The following is a 15,711-nucleotide window of genomic DNA, read 5'->3' on the forward strand; positions in this document are numbered from 1 at the left end:
CCCCCCCCCCTCCATGACTGAGATTGAAATATAAAGTAGCAATTTTTCCTTCTTTTTCTTCGTCCGTTATCCTCTTTACGATAGCTTGTCGAGGATCGAACTGAAAATAGAGTGAAACGAGGTAGATCGCCTTTGCTAGGCCGATCGTTTTCTACCGCTTCACAAGAAACGAAAAGTCATTGCGCGAAAAGGGGGGTGGGGGGTGGGCTAAAAAAAATGTGAAAAATTTCAAACTAATTACAGCCTTCCCCTAACAATGAAACATTAATCGCTTCATCGAAACTTTCGAAACAAAAAAAAAAAAACAATCACCGAGCAAAGAGACCGAAAGTTTTCACCTGGTAATTGGCGCGGAAAACTTCTCTCTCGCCGCGATGAATAAAAAGACAGCGCCAGACCCGCCCGCGAGAGAGGGAGGGGAAAAAGAGGCAACGTTCTTAGAGAATAATAGTTCTGTTTCTCGTGGACGGTTTCTTGCACCCTTTTGTTTTTCTTCGAGACTGTCTCGCGCGCGCTCGCGACCTTTTTTTGACGGGGCAAAAACGGCCGCTCGTAATTGAGGTTTTAACGAGTGAAAATTTATCGAGCTGCCACTTCTTCGATCCCCTCCACCCCTTCTCGTTCACCTTTTTTGCACCAGATTTTTTCCGGTTTTTTTTCGATTTTTTTTCGCTCGCGATGGAACGTCCGATCGGATTGCGATAGGAAAGAGCGAACGCCGAGAATCGTGATTACAAGAAGATTCGAATTAACCCTCATAGTACCATATAAGATTTCCGGGTACTGTCCTAAAAAAAACCTTCGAGGATATGCGATTTTTGAGGAATCTATTCAAATTAACATATTTTTCTTAAAAATAAAGATATTGGCACGTGAAAAAACCTGGAAAAAATTGGAGCAAAAAAAGTGAACAAGAATGGGTGGAAGAGATCGAAGAAGTGGCAGCTCGATAAATTATCCAGTAAACGTATGTTCCAGCATATATACGTATTTTATACAAATAAAGTGTCATTACATGTGTTTGAATTGACTTGAAAATGGAAAGCCAATATATCGGTTCAGAGTATTTTTCGGACAACCCAGAAAGCCGACATATCGGCTCTAAGGTACTAAAAGGATTGACACCAATTCAGTTTGAATTTCCAGTTACAACAACGAAAATTGGAATTCTTTTCACTGCTAATGGCGCAGTGAAACTGTGTTGTTAATCCGTGTCCTCTGGTAATTAAGAAATCATTGAGAACACTCAGAAGACTGACATGTCTCCGAGGAATTATGCACAATGTTCCAGAAACTCTATTCTCCGAGTTACAAACAACATACACGGCTTGAAACGGTGCGACACGAGGCAAACAAGAGGTATGCAAATTTTTCCTTTCGCAAAGATTGCCTTTTGCCGAAGTCAAATGAAGCCGTCGGCTCGCGGAAAATAGCGCGAGCAAAATCACACCACCGTGTCCCCGTTTACCTCTGTATTCATAAAAATGGAAAATATCGTTGGCGGCGAAATGCATAGTTTCCCATCGACCGGTCACGAGGATTCCGTTTCCGTTTCCTTCTGCCGCGCTCGTGCCAACGATTACACAACCATGATGCAATAAGAACAATTCTATAAATCTAAATAAAGGATAAAAATATTCCGCGAGCCGTGTGATCTGTTCTCCTTACGTTCCCCCATCAAAACTCCGCGGCTGAGAATGACAGACATCTGTTTAATCAGGATTCTTTTATTCCTCGACGCATCATCATCCATTTTTTAACTACTTCCGCCGTCTTGTTTCACCCACCCCTACCTTCCTTGGTATCGATTCATCCCGTTGGTAATCTAACGATAAGAGCTCCTATTATTAATTTTTACAACTCCATATTATATCTTCAGCTTGGACACCAATCATGGATATTAAGTAATTTTGTTTAGGTGTCATAATCTTTACGTTACCAAACATTTATGGGAATCTAGAACCACACAGGTGTGATACTGTCAAATGTAGTATCTATGTATACGAGTAATATTAATCATAGAATCTTTTAAATTGCAGTAAATATGAAAGCAGAAAGGGACGAGGCACTCACGATTGAGACAAGCAGAAGCTCCTCCGAGATTTAATTAATTTGACCGGCGCGCACGGCGTGTTTCACTTAGATTTAGGGTCTCTGTCACAGCTTCATTTAATGTCCGTTTCTTTTTATCCTCGAACTCGAGCGCGCCCACGAAAAAAGAAACAAGATGGCCGGTTCGAAACGGCGGCGCTAAGCTCATTCACGCTGCAAGCAGAAAGAACAACTTTGTCCCATCGCGTCTGTTAATTATTTCTGCGCTTTTCCGCGCTCCTTCAAATGAATATAATTAGTGTTTGTTTCCGGGAAGGAGCAAATTGCTTGTGATGGCAATTAAAACGCCACTTTCGTTGACGTCTATTATCGTCCGTCCTATTCACGTGGGCCCGGTTAAACAAATGAAAGCTTCACGTGGCCACGCACGACTATCACCACGCGTTCGTGTAACCACATGAAGCACCATAGTTTGATTATTTAAATAAAATTATCCCATATGCATCGCAAAATATCTTCCACATCACACGCACGAATTAAACGTTCGAACCACGAAGCACACAAATATTCGTAAACTAAAATCCACCCCTGACGAACATCACCATCTCCGTCCATCAACTTCTTCATCCTCAAATTCCATCCTCCTAGTTCCCTCAGATGCTCCAAAAACATCCCCAAGAATGTTCTTCCTCGAGATCTCCTATGGAAATGCGTCCACTTCGTAATATCCGAACAAAACACCACACAAAAACACACCACACGATTGAAAACACTTTCGAAACAATCGGAAAATTTCCCGCCACGGAATTACCAACCACGGTATTCTTGTTCCTGCGCATTCCCACTGTTATTACACGATTCTCGATATGTTTCTCCGGCACTTTCGCCCTGGCAATGGACGACGGGACGCCTTCTTATCCGACTCGGGTCGCGCGATCGAGGGGCTAGCACGAACGACAAAATGAGGCACACAGAGTGTCGAGGCAGTTCAATCAGGAGGCCATCGTTGGCGGCCAACAGGGGAGGGGGGGGGGTGGTGGTGTGTTACAACCCCCGAGTGCAAAACAGGGATCCACCTCCTCGAGTTTGCATCGACGTGAGAGACAGAGGGGGAAGGGAGAGAGAGAAAGAGAAAGAGAGAACGAGAGATCCGGGGGTTGGCCGTTTCGATCGGGGTGGTATCCCTTGGCTATGCTAACGTGGATGCGGACTGGTCCTAGGGGAGGATTTTTCCCCATTTTTTCTCTGCTTTTTTTTTTAATCGACCACCTAGGACACACTCAATAGTGGCCCGTGTGTGTGTGCGTGCATGCACACCCTAAAAAACCGGGGAGAAAGAGGGACAACAGGGGGGTGAAGCTCGACCATCTGCGCTCTCTCCAAAGGATACTTCTAACGGTTTCCGTGAAAGAATTGATTTTCGGGAATTATTGGCCGCGTAAGAATTGCCGCGATTATTCGCGAAAATTCGGTAGAACGATAAGCTGTTCTTAACTAGGGGCCGTGTTTCTCGTCGTGATTATTAAGAGGGTTTATTTCTATGAGGAATTATTCTGCACAGGAGAGAAAGACCGAGGTTGGTTAATGGTTAATAGTAAATGGATTTTCTGACATTCTGAAACCCGAAAACTAAGAAGTGTTTTATATTCTATAAAACAACCGATCGTTTCAACCCCCACCTCACCCCCCAAAGAGGGGATCGATCTCCATCATCGATCCGTGGATTCTCTTGCGAAACGAGCCAAGCCGCGGTACGTGCGTTCTCGAAGATGCAGGGGAAGGGGGAGAAGAAGAGGGAGAGGGAGAGGGAGAAAGAGAGAGAGGATTGTTTAACGAAGAAACTCGATAGAATTGAACGACGACAGGTGAACGGCACGTGCGTAAATGGTGAAAGGAGAGCGCGACGAACAGAGGAAAAAAGAATGAGAAGCCCGAGGATACGGCGTGCGAGAAAGATAAAAAGAGAGAGAGAGGGGGTTTGAAGGGGAAGGAAACTCGGTAAAAAGGGGAAAACCTGTCGGGTTCGCGGTGGCCAGCAGGGAAGAAGTAACATTTTAATACCACACGGTACCAAACTGACCAGTAAAAAGTCTACAGAGCTTCTCAACAGATTTCCTGTAGAACACAATATACCCTTAGTTTCTCAAAGGGGTAGAACAGAAATATTACGTACAACGTGTTCGTGAGGACAAATCTCCCATAAAAGAACAGTCTACAGGCGATCTATATAAAGAAACCGAGCCAGAAACAGAGAACGTAGAAACGACATAAACCCTTCGCCCTTCAAAGAGAATAAATCCCCGGTCCTTCATTGTACCTATTAAATCTCGAAATTTCTCGCTAGTGTAGCTCTCGACGGAAATGACAATAAAAAAAAATACAGAGAAGAAGAGAGGATGGACGCCTCTCTATCCGCGTGGAAACTCGAAAAACCAAGAGACCCGTCGATATCCAGGAGGAAATTACGCGGGAGGAGGACCGAGGGACCAGGGGTAGAAAAAAAAGATAGAGACTATCGGGATGCAAAGAGCGGGGTGGGTGGAAGTGGGAGTCCGGGGGGAGAAATCACTTTAGAAAAAGGAGCAGGAAAAGTGCATAACGCCGGCGGAAGGAAACGAGTAACCGGAGAAAAGGCGAACACTGCGCGACGACGACGGAGAAACAACCGACGGTAGAGGGACGGAGGGACACAAAGTGGAGAGAGGGTGGCGAGAGAAACGGAGGAAGGTTGGCGAAACGGGGGATTGGAGAGAAAGGTGTACGAGAGGAAGAGGATGCTGATGAGAACGGCGGCGCTAACGATTCCTTAATGAAAGCCGAAGCAGAGGTCCGCGCGCGCCCGCCTCGAGTTTCGTCAGCGGCCCCCGGATTCTTTTACATCGTTCCACCCTGTGTGTACAGGGTGACTCGAAAGTAAGTGGCTCGTGTTCCAGTTCACCCTTCAAAGCTAAGGAGAGAGTTTTTTTTTTTGTAAATTGTTTAATGCCTCTGTGTTCGTTTGTCTACAGAATTATGGACATGGTGTGTGTTCCTCGAGAATTTAGACAACACGATCCTCAACCCTGCATTGTCACACATTCTTTTTCAAACGTAGGTGTCATATGCTGGCTCAGTTTGATACAAGCCAGTATTCAATCAGCTGTTCTTTAAAAACTATTTGATAAATTAGGTCGCAAAAACTTCTGAGATAAAGTTCGAACACTGTTGGTTTTATATCCACGGTAAAAAATTAACAATGAAAGTTTTGTCATGTTCAAAAGAAATTCTTGCAAAAAAAAAAAAAGAAAACTATGAGTTAATTTGATCCAGTGTAACATTGGAGGGTGAATGATGAATTTTTTAAACCCAGGGATCTCTTATATTTACCTCTATCGACTCAGAACTTACAGTATCACTTATAAATTGATACAATTTTGCTTATGTAAATCTTGTTTAATAAATTGGACCACAAGTTCTTTAATTAGAGTGAACGAACTTTTTAATGAACTTGGTACCACTACTCGTTCTGAACGATTTTCTGATGGAGAATTAGCAAAATTTGAGTATGTATCTCGAATGGCTCCGAAAGTTATCTCTAGAAACAGTTGAATTAATATAGACGAGTTTCATGATTTCCCGTCGGATCTTCACGCTTTGGGGCCCAAATCTTCTAAGCATTCTCTTCCTTGGACAGTGACAAGAATTTTCAAATATTTGCACAATGATCTACTCGACGAATCGATGGTCGATTGTGTAAGTAAATTAAATGATTAAAATAGAGACTGTTAGTCGTCGTGGCGTAGCGTAGCTGTTCCGTCGGCGGACAGTCTGTGGATCGCACAACTGTTTGCGTTGCAAACAGTTCCTTTGTACACGGTTGCACAAGTTTGTCCGAGAAAAATTCGACGAAACGCGGCCTTTCCTTTTGCGGCACGGTAAAGCAATCGTCCAGATAGAAAAACATTAGGAACCCCATTCGCTATGCTGATAAATCCTCCCCCGTTTCAAGGCGGAGTGAGAAGTTATATCCCCTGCGATGTTTTAATCGATATGTTCTTGGAAACTTCACATTTCACTTTTACGTACTCGACTCCCCCCTATAAATTTTTCCTGGATGAAATCGACGCAGCAATTAATCGCGATAAGTTTGTTTGTTTTAGAACTTGTCATTCTAAATTGTTTCACAAGTATTGACCACACGTTTACGGTGTTTCCCTCCTTCTGCACACGGCATTATCGAGACATGAGTCAATACGGGAAAGAAATGAAGCGCGCACGATTCGAGGGAATCGCGATTTTTTCGCGTTTCGCAAATTTCGCGTTCGTGACAGCCACGGAACTTTTTCCATTTGCTCTGCACAGATTGAATAACTTTCGAACTTCTTTTATCACTCCTTTCTACCCTCTTCGCCCTCCTTGAACGATATTGTGGTATCTACCGGCATGACAAACTCCGGAATTAATAGTATCTTTTCGCACTTTGCGCCTTTGCTCCCTTCCCACCGCCGCCAACGATCGTAATAAATCGTAATACATGAATATTAACGCGGTTGCTTCTAATGAATACGGTGTGCAACGAGTATTATAATATATTTTAAAAAGACAAAAAAAAAGCTGCGATGTGTAGAGATGTCGATTTGACTAGCGTCAGCTGGTGATTCGTTTAGTTATTAATGATGTACCGCAATTGATATTCCCCTGTCGGGTGTGAAGAAAAAAGTGGTGCAAAAAATAACTGTCTGTCGATATACATAGGTCCACGTGTCTTTTGTCCACGTGGAATTTAGGCTTTCAACGCGAGGAGAGAGTTCGCCTCTATCTTTAGGCTCAATCGACAGTCAAACATGCAATCACGTACCCGGCGGTGGCTCAGACTAATTTCCCGCCATTCCCTGCGTAATTTTTCGAATCCCAGCTTACAGACTTCTAGGAACCTATTAATTACTTTTCTTCATTCGGGTGACAATAATGCATAGAATATTTAATTAGAAGATCAAAGGAAAGTCGATAGCAAAGGGGCTGTTTCATTGATCCCTCCATTTATAAATGTTTTCCCTCGATTCTCTTCTTCTTTCGTCGATCTTCGATTTTATTGATTGTAGTCAAGAAGACCATAAGGGGGTTGGACAAGGGGTTCACGAATGGATCGATTGTTATTAATATACTACAGCGGTCGAAAAGACAGCATCCTAATTTCGCGTGCGCGCAGAAAAATGGTAGGCTTTTCCGGCAATTTTTCTCTCGACGGAACTCGACGAACGGTGGCAACTGCGACGCTCGAGCGCCCTGGAACACGAGACCCACCGCGCCGGTAAAGGACTTTTTAACAGGTCAAGTTTCAGAATCTCAGTGACGCACAAATGGAATTACTCGTCGACGACGAGAAGAATGCCCACCCCCACTGCTTTTCACAATCGTTGCACGCCCTTGCCCCCCCGCCCCGTGTGCCAAAGAGACATTCAAGATTCACCCTCGGGGTGGACTACCATCGGGGGGGGGGGGGGGGGGGGGGAGGATGAAGAGGGACATGACCGAAAAAAAGAAGACGAAAGAGAGAGAGAAAGGGAGAGGCGAGAAGGTAGAGGACCCAGGCTTGGAAAATAAGAGACAAGTGGGGGGTGCGTTGCTTCGAATAATTAGCGTCCTACGCTTTCCAGCCGACATTTTACAGAATCGAGGATTCAGAATATATTTATCGATAATATTTATGTATGTATTTACAATTAAATTGAAAAGATGTTTCGATTTAACAATTGTCGGTGTAAAAATTCATAAATTATCAATAGGTACTTTGAATATTATAAGTCGAGGGAAAAGTGAAGTGAAAGGCTAGTTCGAAGGGGTAGTTTTGTCAGGGACCTAACCTAAAACAGGAGAATGTCGAGTAAGCATGGCCAGAAATTGCGTTCTCGAAGGAAACGACGCTGTAACGAGAAAGGAAGAGGCGAAAGATCGAGGACTCGATTCTATCGCTTTTTCGTGCGTTCAGGGGGATGGTCGATTATTTTTCTTCTTGCAACGTGCCCCCTGAGCCTTTATTGTGACAGCGCCTTATTGTCGTCCACTTCTGGAAAATTGCGCGCGGCATGAATGCGCCTCCAAGATCACCGGGGGTCAGTGGATCTTCTCATCCCTGATCCTTCGGGTATCCCTTATGCAGAGAGTTCGTGAGAAGATCGGCCAAGAAACGTAGCGACATCGAACACTCCGCCCAGGATTTTCCTCCCCCTCCACATCATTCAACCGCGCTCCCGGAGATCCTTGATCTCGTTTCAAGCACAATCGTAGGAAATTTCTGAGGAGCTTTTAACGACACCGTTCGAGCAACTCCCGCGTGACACGTCTACGACGACGACGATGATCTCGACGATTATTCGGCGTGAAACGTTAATCGATCAGCTGCATCGGGAAAACAGGACGCGCATTCGATCGTTATTGGAATTATTCGAGATAATTGGTACAATTCGAGTCGAAGAACGTTTCGAACGGAGAACGAAGAACGACGCCAGAAAAAAAGAGTTCGGACTGGAGAGACTACCAAGGTGACGCAAGGGTATAACATTTGCAACACTGTTTTGCAATGATCTGCCAACCTGATCGAATTCAAGATTTCAAGAAATACAGTCGTCTGCGGAATCTTTTGGAATTTTTACTTTTTTTTCGATGTTCGAATTATTCGGTGTCAGCCGACCGCGAGAACACTTTATCGGAAATTATGCTCTTCGAGGCGATTACAGAATTACTAACCAGTAGACTGGGGATTCTATGCATTTATGGCCTATAAGACTATGAAATACAATAAAGGACAAATAAGTTATGAGTTTTCTATTTTACTCCGAACCCAATAAGATACTTCAGAAGATAAAGAAGGTCTTATATTTGTTCTTATCCGTATGAACTACTTTATCGAATGTTATTCCGCATAAAAGTCCAAGTTGGAAATTTCCAAAACACTTTTTTTTCACAATGATTCTTTGGATTGTCCAGTTCGATGAATTTAAAAGTTTGCAAGCACATTAAAGAAACTGCACGATGAGGAGATATACATACATATCGGTTGAAATCTAATTAAAGTAATGAACAGCAGACCGATTCGTCGCCTTCCAGACGTGAAAATCGATCGTCGGCTCGGTCCTCGCGAGGCCACCGGCCGAAATGTAGACGAATTTTAAATAATGCAATACGATTAGCCGCGGGAACTCGCCCCCCCCCCTGAAATCCGATAAAACGCGTGTCAAGGAGAATATCGAAGAGGAACGGAAACGGCGGGCGTCTACGTTCGAGGACACGAATCGGATTCGCGGCTGGGAATTCGATTGCAGGTTTCCGAAAGTTTCTGCCCGCGTAACGAGACCGAAGTGCATTTGTCCTTCAACAGAAATTTGAGGGAAAAACTTCCCGAAGTAAGAAAATCGGCGAGGAATAAAATTTCACAGGCTCGCGGCAAAGATAGGATATTCGATCGATTCTAACCGAAAGCCAAGAGAAAAATCGCGACCATGATCGATTTGTAAACCTTCTCCAGAAACCTGCACACCATTAGAATCTTGTATATTAAGTCTCAAAAGGAAAATCATCGCTGGTTTTCCGTCTCTTGAAGAGTTTACATAAAATCTCATGTCTCTGAAGAATATAGTCATGGAAACATACATATTACCTCTGTTGAATCGGAGGAGATATCTTTTAATGATTGTTTAATTGAATTCTATATAGCAAGGGAGAACCGAGAGAATTGTCGATCCACGCGCGATGCTGTCAGAATATCTACTAATGAGGGGACACATTTATACGTCGTCTTGCTAATTCTCAAGGCTTCGATCACTACTCTTAATAGACTGTCGTCGCGTCGAGGAATACATTCCTGACGGTACTGTGGAACATTTTTTGCGGTCTTTCTCTGGAACGCCGCGTATACCGAAACTACGGGGGAACACGTTGCGTCTGTTACGCACGTGGCGTGTTCTGCTCGACGTTCCATAGTACATCCAGAGATGGGCAAACTCATGATCTAGATAAAGAGTTTTGAATAACGAACAATTATTTTATCTTATTAACTGTTTAAAGCTCAAGATGTCACTCAACACACTACTGCTTTTCACTCTTGTATTATTCGAATAAAATTTTGCCCAACTCTGAGTACATCAACGCAGTATGGAATTTATACAGTTCCATTCTATGGACAGAAAACCATTATATTCTAGGAGGAATACGAAAAGAGGCAAAGAAGATGACCGTCTCTCGTTAGTGTTTCGTTAATGAATCCGTGGAAGAATATTGGCTTAGTTCATATTGTGAAACAGTCAGGGTAAATGTTTGAGTCTAGGCATTTCGGTTCGATGTAATATCCGTTAGAATTTCCAAGAATGCCGCTGTTCGCTCTCTCAAGGCGTTCTGGGAAACACGTGTTCGAGTCATGGCGGACGTACAAAGAGACACTCGTAAAAGTGTTCTCTCCGGTCGGGCAAAAATTGTGGCGCACCACCTGTGGTGGTCTGGGAACGCTTTAGATAAACGTCCCAAAAACTGCTCTCCGCAAAGAGGGTAGTTGCACAAATAACACGATTAAATACATTTTCTATCATCACAGGATCAAAACATTGTCACTGATCAGTTATCTGCTTTCTATCGACTGGATACCGTAAAACACACCCCTCTTCCAATTTCATACGACACCCTCGATCTGGCCTAAATCCTACGTCCTCAACCTTCACCCTACTGATTTCCCTCCAAAACCAGACTATATCCTTTCTATCCATCCCTACAAGAGTTTAACTTTCCTAGTACCCTGGAAACACGACCAATTCACCTAACCACCCTACTGTTTACAAAACTTCCCCCCCCCACCCCCTACCCGAAGCCACGTACGGACACACGGTGATTCGAGAGTCTTCTCGACGGTTCTCTCTTTAGCAAAACGTACACAGGGTTACTTCCAGGGTAGGGGTTGCAACCTTGAAAGAGAAACGAAATATGGGTCCTTTACCTTGACGTCTTCTTGCGGTGTGGGTGGCGTGGGCGGTGTGTACATGCGGGGCGCGTAGTCCCCGATCGAGGAAGCACCACCGGTCGAGGAGCCTTGGCTCCTCGGCGGGCTCAGATCGGGCACTGCCGCGTGATAGTCCTGGAGGCCGGTTGATATCATCCCCATCGGCATCATGGGACGATACTCCATCGCGCGCACTTCCATCCTGGTCACCCTCTACGACGACGGTTACCTGCGCGGCCGTGGTTCCTCTTTCTATCTTTTTCGTTAACAGGGGGGTGGACCCCGTGATTGTTCGTCGTCGTGGTTCGATCACGTCCTGGTACCACCTTCTCGTCGACGGGGAAACAACGGACTCTCTCGACCTTCGACTGTCCGTCTCTCCACGCTTCTCGAAAGTGTCTCAGCTGCGACCTTGTCGGCCGAGGAGCATGATCTCGCGTCTCATAACACCACAAAAATTGAACCTCTGGAAGTCGACAGAGACGAGGCGGCTTCTCCGAAACTCACTGGACGACGATAATGATGATGATTCCTTTGCACCACACACTTCGTGATCCCGTAGAATTACACCGTTGTCTCAATTCATCCGGACGGACGTATATGTCCTACCAACCGTGAGGGATCGTCTTTAACTATCACTATGTATTATCCGATAAGACGATAAATCGGATCTCGAAGAGGAACCACCGGTCTACGTATGTGTATATGTGTATACGCGTGTATGTACGGACGGCTTCGTTTGTGTATATCTATATATATGTATATAACTTTGTTTTTCGCCACAGGTCCCTCGCGAAACCACACTCGAGAAACAAGGACTCGGACACAGAGTTTTCGAGCGAGGATCACTCGGCTGCTCTCGGGCGCACTCACCGACAGATAGGATGCGTGGCGTTCCGGTACCTCAGGGTGATGCTCACCCCTTGGCTACTTTTTGCCGACTGAATGTTTTGCGCCGCCGTGTGGCGGCCCTCGGAGCGGCTGGAGCGTGCACTACCCCCACCTCGACCAACTGAAACCGAGTGCTCGCCGCTCGCTCATTCTCTCTCTTTTTCCCCGCTGGTCTATTCTCTTACTCTCTCCTCGTCGCACGTCTCCAGTAGGTATCCCCCACCGTCGTTACGGGTTTCTCGCTCTACTACCGATGTAGCGGCCGAGACGGAACGATCTGGAGAGCAACGAGATAGAGAAAGAAACCACGAGCATGAACTAGTAGGCGCACACACGTGAGAGGGGCACGGAGGGATAATTAAGCGGGCATATCGCGTCCTCCGTATGCTCTGATCTGTCTTTTTCTCTCTGTCTCTCTTTCTCGCTCTTACTACTATGCTGACGACGGCTAAACCGTGTGTCCCTTCTCTGTTTCTCGTTACTCTCCCCCCTCTTCTGGCCCCTCTTAGTTCCCTAGTCACTCTTTTTCTCTCTGTCTTTTTTACCCCCTCATCACCACGAGACGCAGCGCGTCTATTTTGTCCGGGTGCACAGGGTTCTTCTGTTGCTCTCCTTTTTTTTCGACGTGTGTGCATACACACATACGTACAACGAGGAGAGGGTCAGTGAAAGGATTTGATGCTGACGATTCCCTTTTTTCATTTGTTTTTTTTGCCCCGCCCCCCCTTCTTTTTCGTTCGTTTTTCTCGCGTGTAAATTGATGCAGAGTATGGTAATTGGTTTGGTTAATTGCCAGTGATACGATATTAATGGAGGAACAGTTTGCCCCTGGTTGGACGACCCAAGGCGATGGACTGTTGAAATCCTGTTCGGAAATTTCGGGGTCCGATTTCGAGATGACGGATTCAGCCGAGGGAGGGAAGGAGGGGAGGGGGATGAGCCGGAGTCAATATTGGCTGTAGAGGACCGTCGTGGTAAAATTGATATTGCTTAAATAAGAGGCAGGGTCTCTCTCGAGAGAGGAGGGGGTTAATTAAGCGGGCAACGGCGGCTGCTCTTCTCTCTCTCCTCCTGTTTCGCTTCGCTTGGTCTCTTTTGCCGCGCGCTTCCACCCTTTCTCGCCCCGTCCCCCACCCCCCCACACCCGGGCCGGTGGTTTATTTTATCAAACGAACCCCGTGAAGATTGTCGTCGCTTCCCCACGAAAATCGAGGGACGGAAATTTCCCTGTTCTGTCTCCTATGATCACGTTAGGTTTTGCTCAGCGTCAAAGCCGTGTGTGTGTGTAACATGAACTTGTTGAGAGCCACAAGGGTATGTACAATATGCAAGAGAACATCAATACCATTTGATTATTCCGTGAAAAAAAAAAAACCCAGCAGAGCCGATCGTTCCAACTCGTTAGCAATTTCCTTGACCAAAATTATTGACACTGAGTATTAAAATTCACACAAGAATTAAAAGCATTAAAACTCAATAAACTTATTATTGATTAATGAAGTATAATTATCATTTTGTCTTTTCTCGAAAACAAAACTACTAAAGTTAACGCTTCCACGACCGATTTCGCGGATCATCGAAGTCTGTGGCCAATAAAACACTGACCACGATTAATTTACTCGCGGTTCTCGTCGACTAGGCGTCCTGAATGCAAAGGACACCCGAGAAACCTGTTTTTTCCTCCCGAGGATCGATCGTCCGCGAACTTTGTCTCGTCTAGCCAAAAACTCGCGTTTATGCAATGTCACCGACATAAATTCGTGACGAATCTGCACACAGCTTCTGTCTCTCTCATTCCGAGTGCGCCTTTTGTTTCACCAGCCTCTCACAGCCGTCCCCACCTACCCCGCTCGTTTCGTGTCGCTCGCTTTTTAGCCGTCTCAAGATACGTCTAAGATACGAGGCGACGCTACTCTCGTCGCGTCTTCATTCTTTCTTCGCGCGCAATCCGGCAGGCTCATTTACAAAGATTTTCGATGCAGCAGAGAATCTAACGAGCTCCAGTTGCGCGCCGCTTATCTACACTTGTTCCCTCCCCCATGCTTTCTTGGGGACAGATAAAAACAGACCGACCCGTTCTCAATAGAAACACGCCAAAGGAGACCCCTATGGATGAAGCGTTCAGCTGATCCCCCCACTCTGTGTTGCGTAACCAAACTGGTCAATAATTTTGAACGTTTTTTTTCTTCTGTTTGTTCTTCTCTCGTGAAGAAACACGCACATGAAAAAGTGACTTCTGAGTCTCGATAGGATCTTCTCGATGACCTACCGCAATCAATGTCGAAAAATACCGTCATCAGAAGGTTGATATACGTTGAATCTGTAATGGAGTTTTTGTCACCGTGTTTATTCGATGATAGCATTCTCAATCTATCCGAAATTTCTGCGCCAGGATCACTGGAATTCTTTACCGTATCTCTGAGACAGACCGGCTTCTAAATACACGGCGTTGTTCCGTTGCGCAACAGGCGCAGGAAACGTTCAGGACCGTGGACGATTCGAATTTCGGAGCGGATCCCCTCTTCTCTCTGGATATGAAAGCGTAGAGTCATCGACGATCTGGCCTTTCCGTTGTTCTCGAACACCTAAGGATGCACCCGGGTGCAAAATGACGCGTCGTTTTCCTTCGATCTGAGCTTTCGGTAATCTCCCCGCAGTTCGTACCAGCACGTGGACCATGTAACACCACGGTGGAAAGTCGAAATTTCTCCAGATGATACAGTAACACGTCTCCCATAATTCCCTCTGATGCTTCGATCCTTCTTTCTGTTTCATGAACCAGTTTTTTCTTTCTTCGTGTGATTCACTTTTCTCTGGTTTTTACACACGAGTACAGATTCTGTAACGCGTTAACCCTTTAACGCCCAAACACCTCTTCTGGGGAAAAAACTACTCGCGATTAGTTAACTCAAAAATATATGTCACGCTGCGCGTTAAAGGGTTAAAGGGTCTACAGCTACATTGAAGTACTACCCCTACTTTGGAGAGCTCCGAACGTATTCGAGGAAGTTTCGCTTTTTTTTCAAGTGGGCAGATTACTCGAAGTAAGAGGGCGATGATGATCCTAACGCCATCGAGAAAAAATAACTGTTACGAAACATCGGAGATATTAAAAAATCACGTGTACAATGAGAGGCACGATTTTTTTTCTCGACAAGGATCGCTCAGGCGCCACCGAAGAAAAACTACCGCGGAGCTCCCTTCCACTCTTTTTTTAGAACGTTGCTGCTGCTTTTTTCCTTCGTACGTACAACCCACGACGACTCAATTCTTTCTCTCTGCTCTCCGTATCTGCGGTTCACCGACTTTTTTGCAATGTTTTTTGGCCCCGTTGTTGCTGCTGTTGCGCTTCTCTGCCCCCTCCGTTTTTTTTTCCGTCTGCTTTTTTCGTTTGGTCCGGGCCTCGTGTTTCTCTTCCTGTTTCGCGATGGGGGTCAAGCGAGCTGGCCGTTCAACGAGGGTGATCAGAATCGTCACGGGGTGCCATGGGTATTTGATTTTTTGGCTTGTTGTGACTGTTTTTCCTCCGCCCCGTTGTCTTTTTTCTGGCTACCTTGTGTTTATCGTGAAACTGGATGAATGACATCTGGCGTAATTTTCGTCGATTGAACGCCATTGACGCCAGATGCTGCTCTTTGGTCGAGATTAATCACAGGTAGAGAGTACTTATATAGTATCCTTAACCCTCCGTAGGCAAACATATTTCTTCGTATTCCGTAGAGAAGCTGGTTTGTTTATTTCCAAACCGGATTTTTCTACTATTTTACGCTTTGAAAGAATCTGGAAAAATTCTGGGATACAAT

At 45.3% G+C, this 15,711-nt stretch overlaps 1 protein-coding gene across 2 annotated transcripts in view; it reads right to left on the minus strand.

Moving 5' to 3' along the window:
- Positions 1 to 15,711, minus strand: part of LOC107186814 (zinc finger protein rotund-like) — a 111,573-nt gene that overhangs the window by 18,862 nt on the left and 77,000 nt on the right. Inside the window, exon 1 of one of the 2 annotated variants that reach the window (XM_015574755.1) lies at positions 11,015 to 11,344. The exons of the other annotated variant lie outside the window; for it this stretch is intronic. Coding sequence (XP_015430241.1) covers positions 11,015 to 11,218 — 204 coding nt within the window. The 5' untranslated portion in view covers positions 11,219 to 11,344. Of the gene's footprint in view, positions 1 to 11,014; positions 11,345 to 15,711 lie in introns of those variants that run through there. 2 annotated transcript variants of the gene reach the window in all.

The sequence above is a fragment of the Dufourea novaeangliae genome, unplaced genomic scaffold (genome assembly GCF_001272555.1).
Source record: "Dufourea novaeangliae isolate 0120121106 unplaced genomic scaffold, ASM127255v1 scaffold90, whole genome shotgun sequence".
Classification (NCBI taxonomy): Eukaryota; Metazoa; Arthropoda; class Insecta; order Hymenoptera; family Halictidae; genus Dufourea; species Dufourea novaeangliae.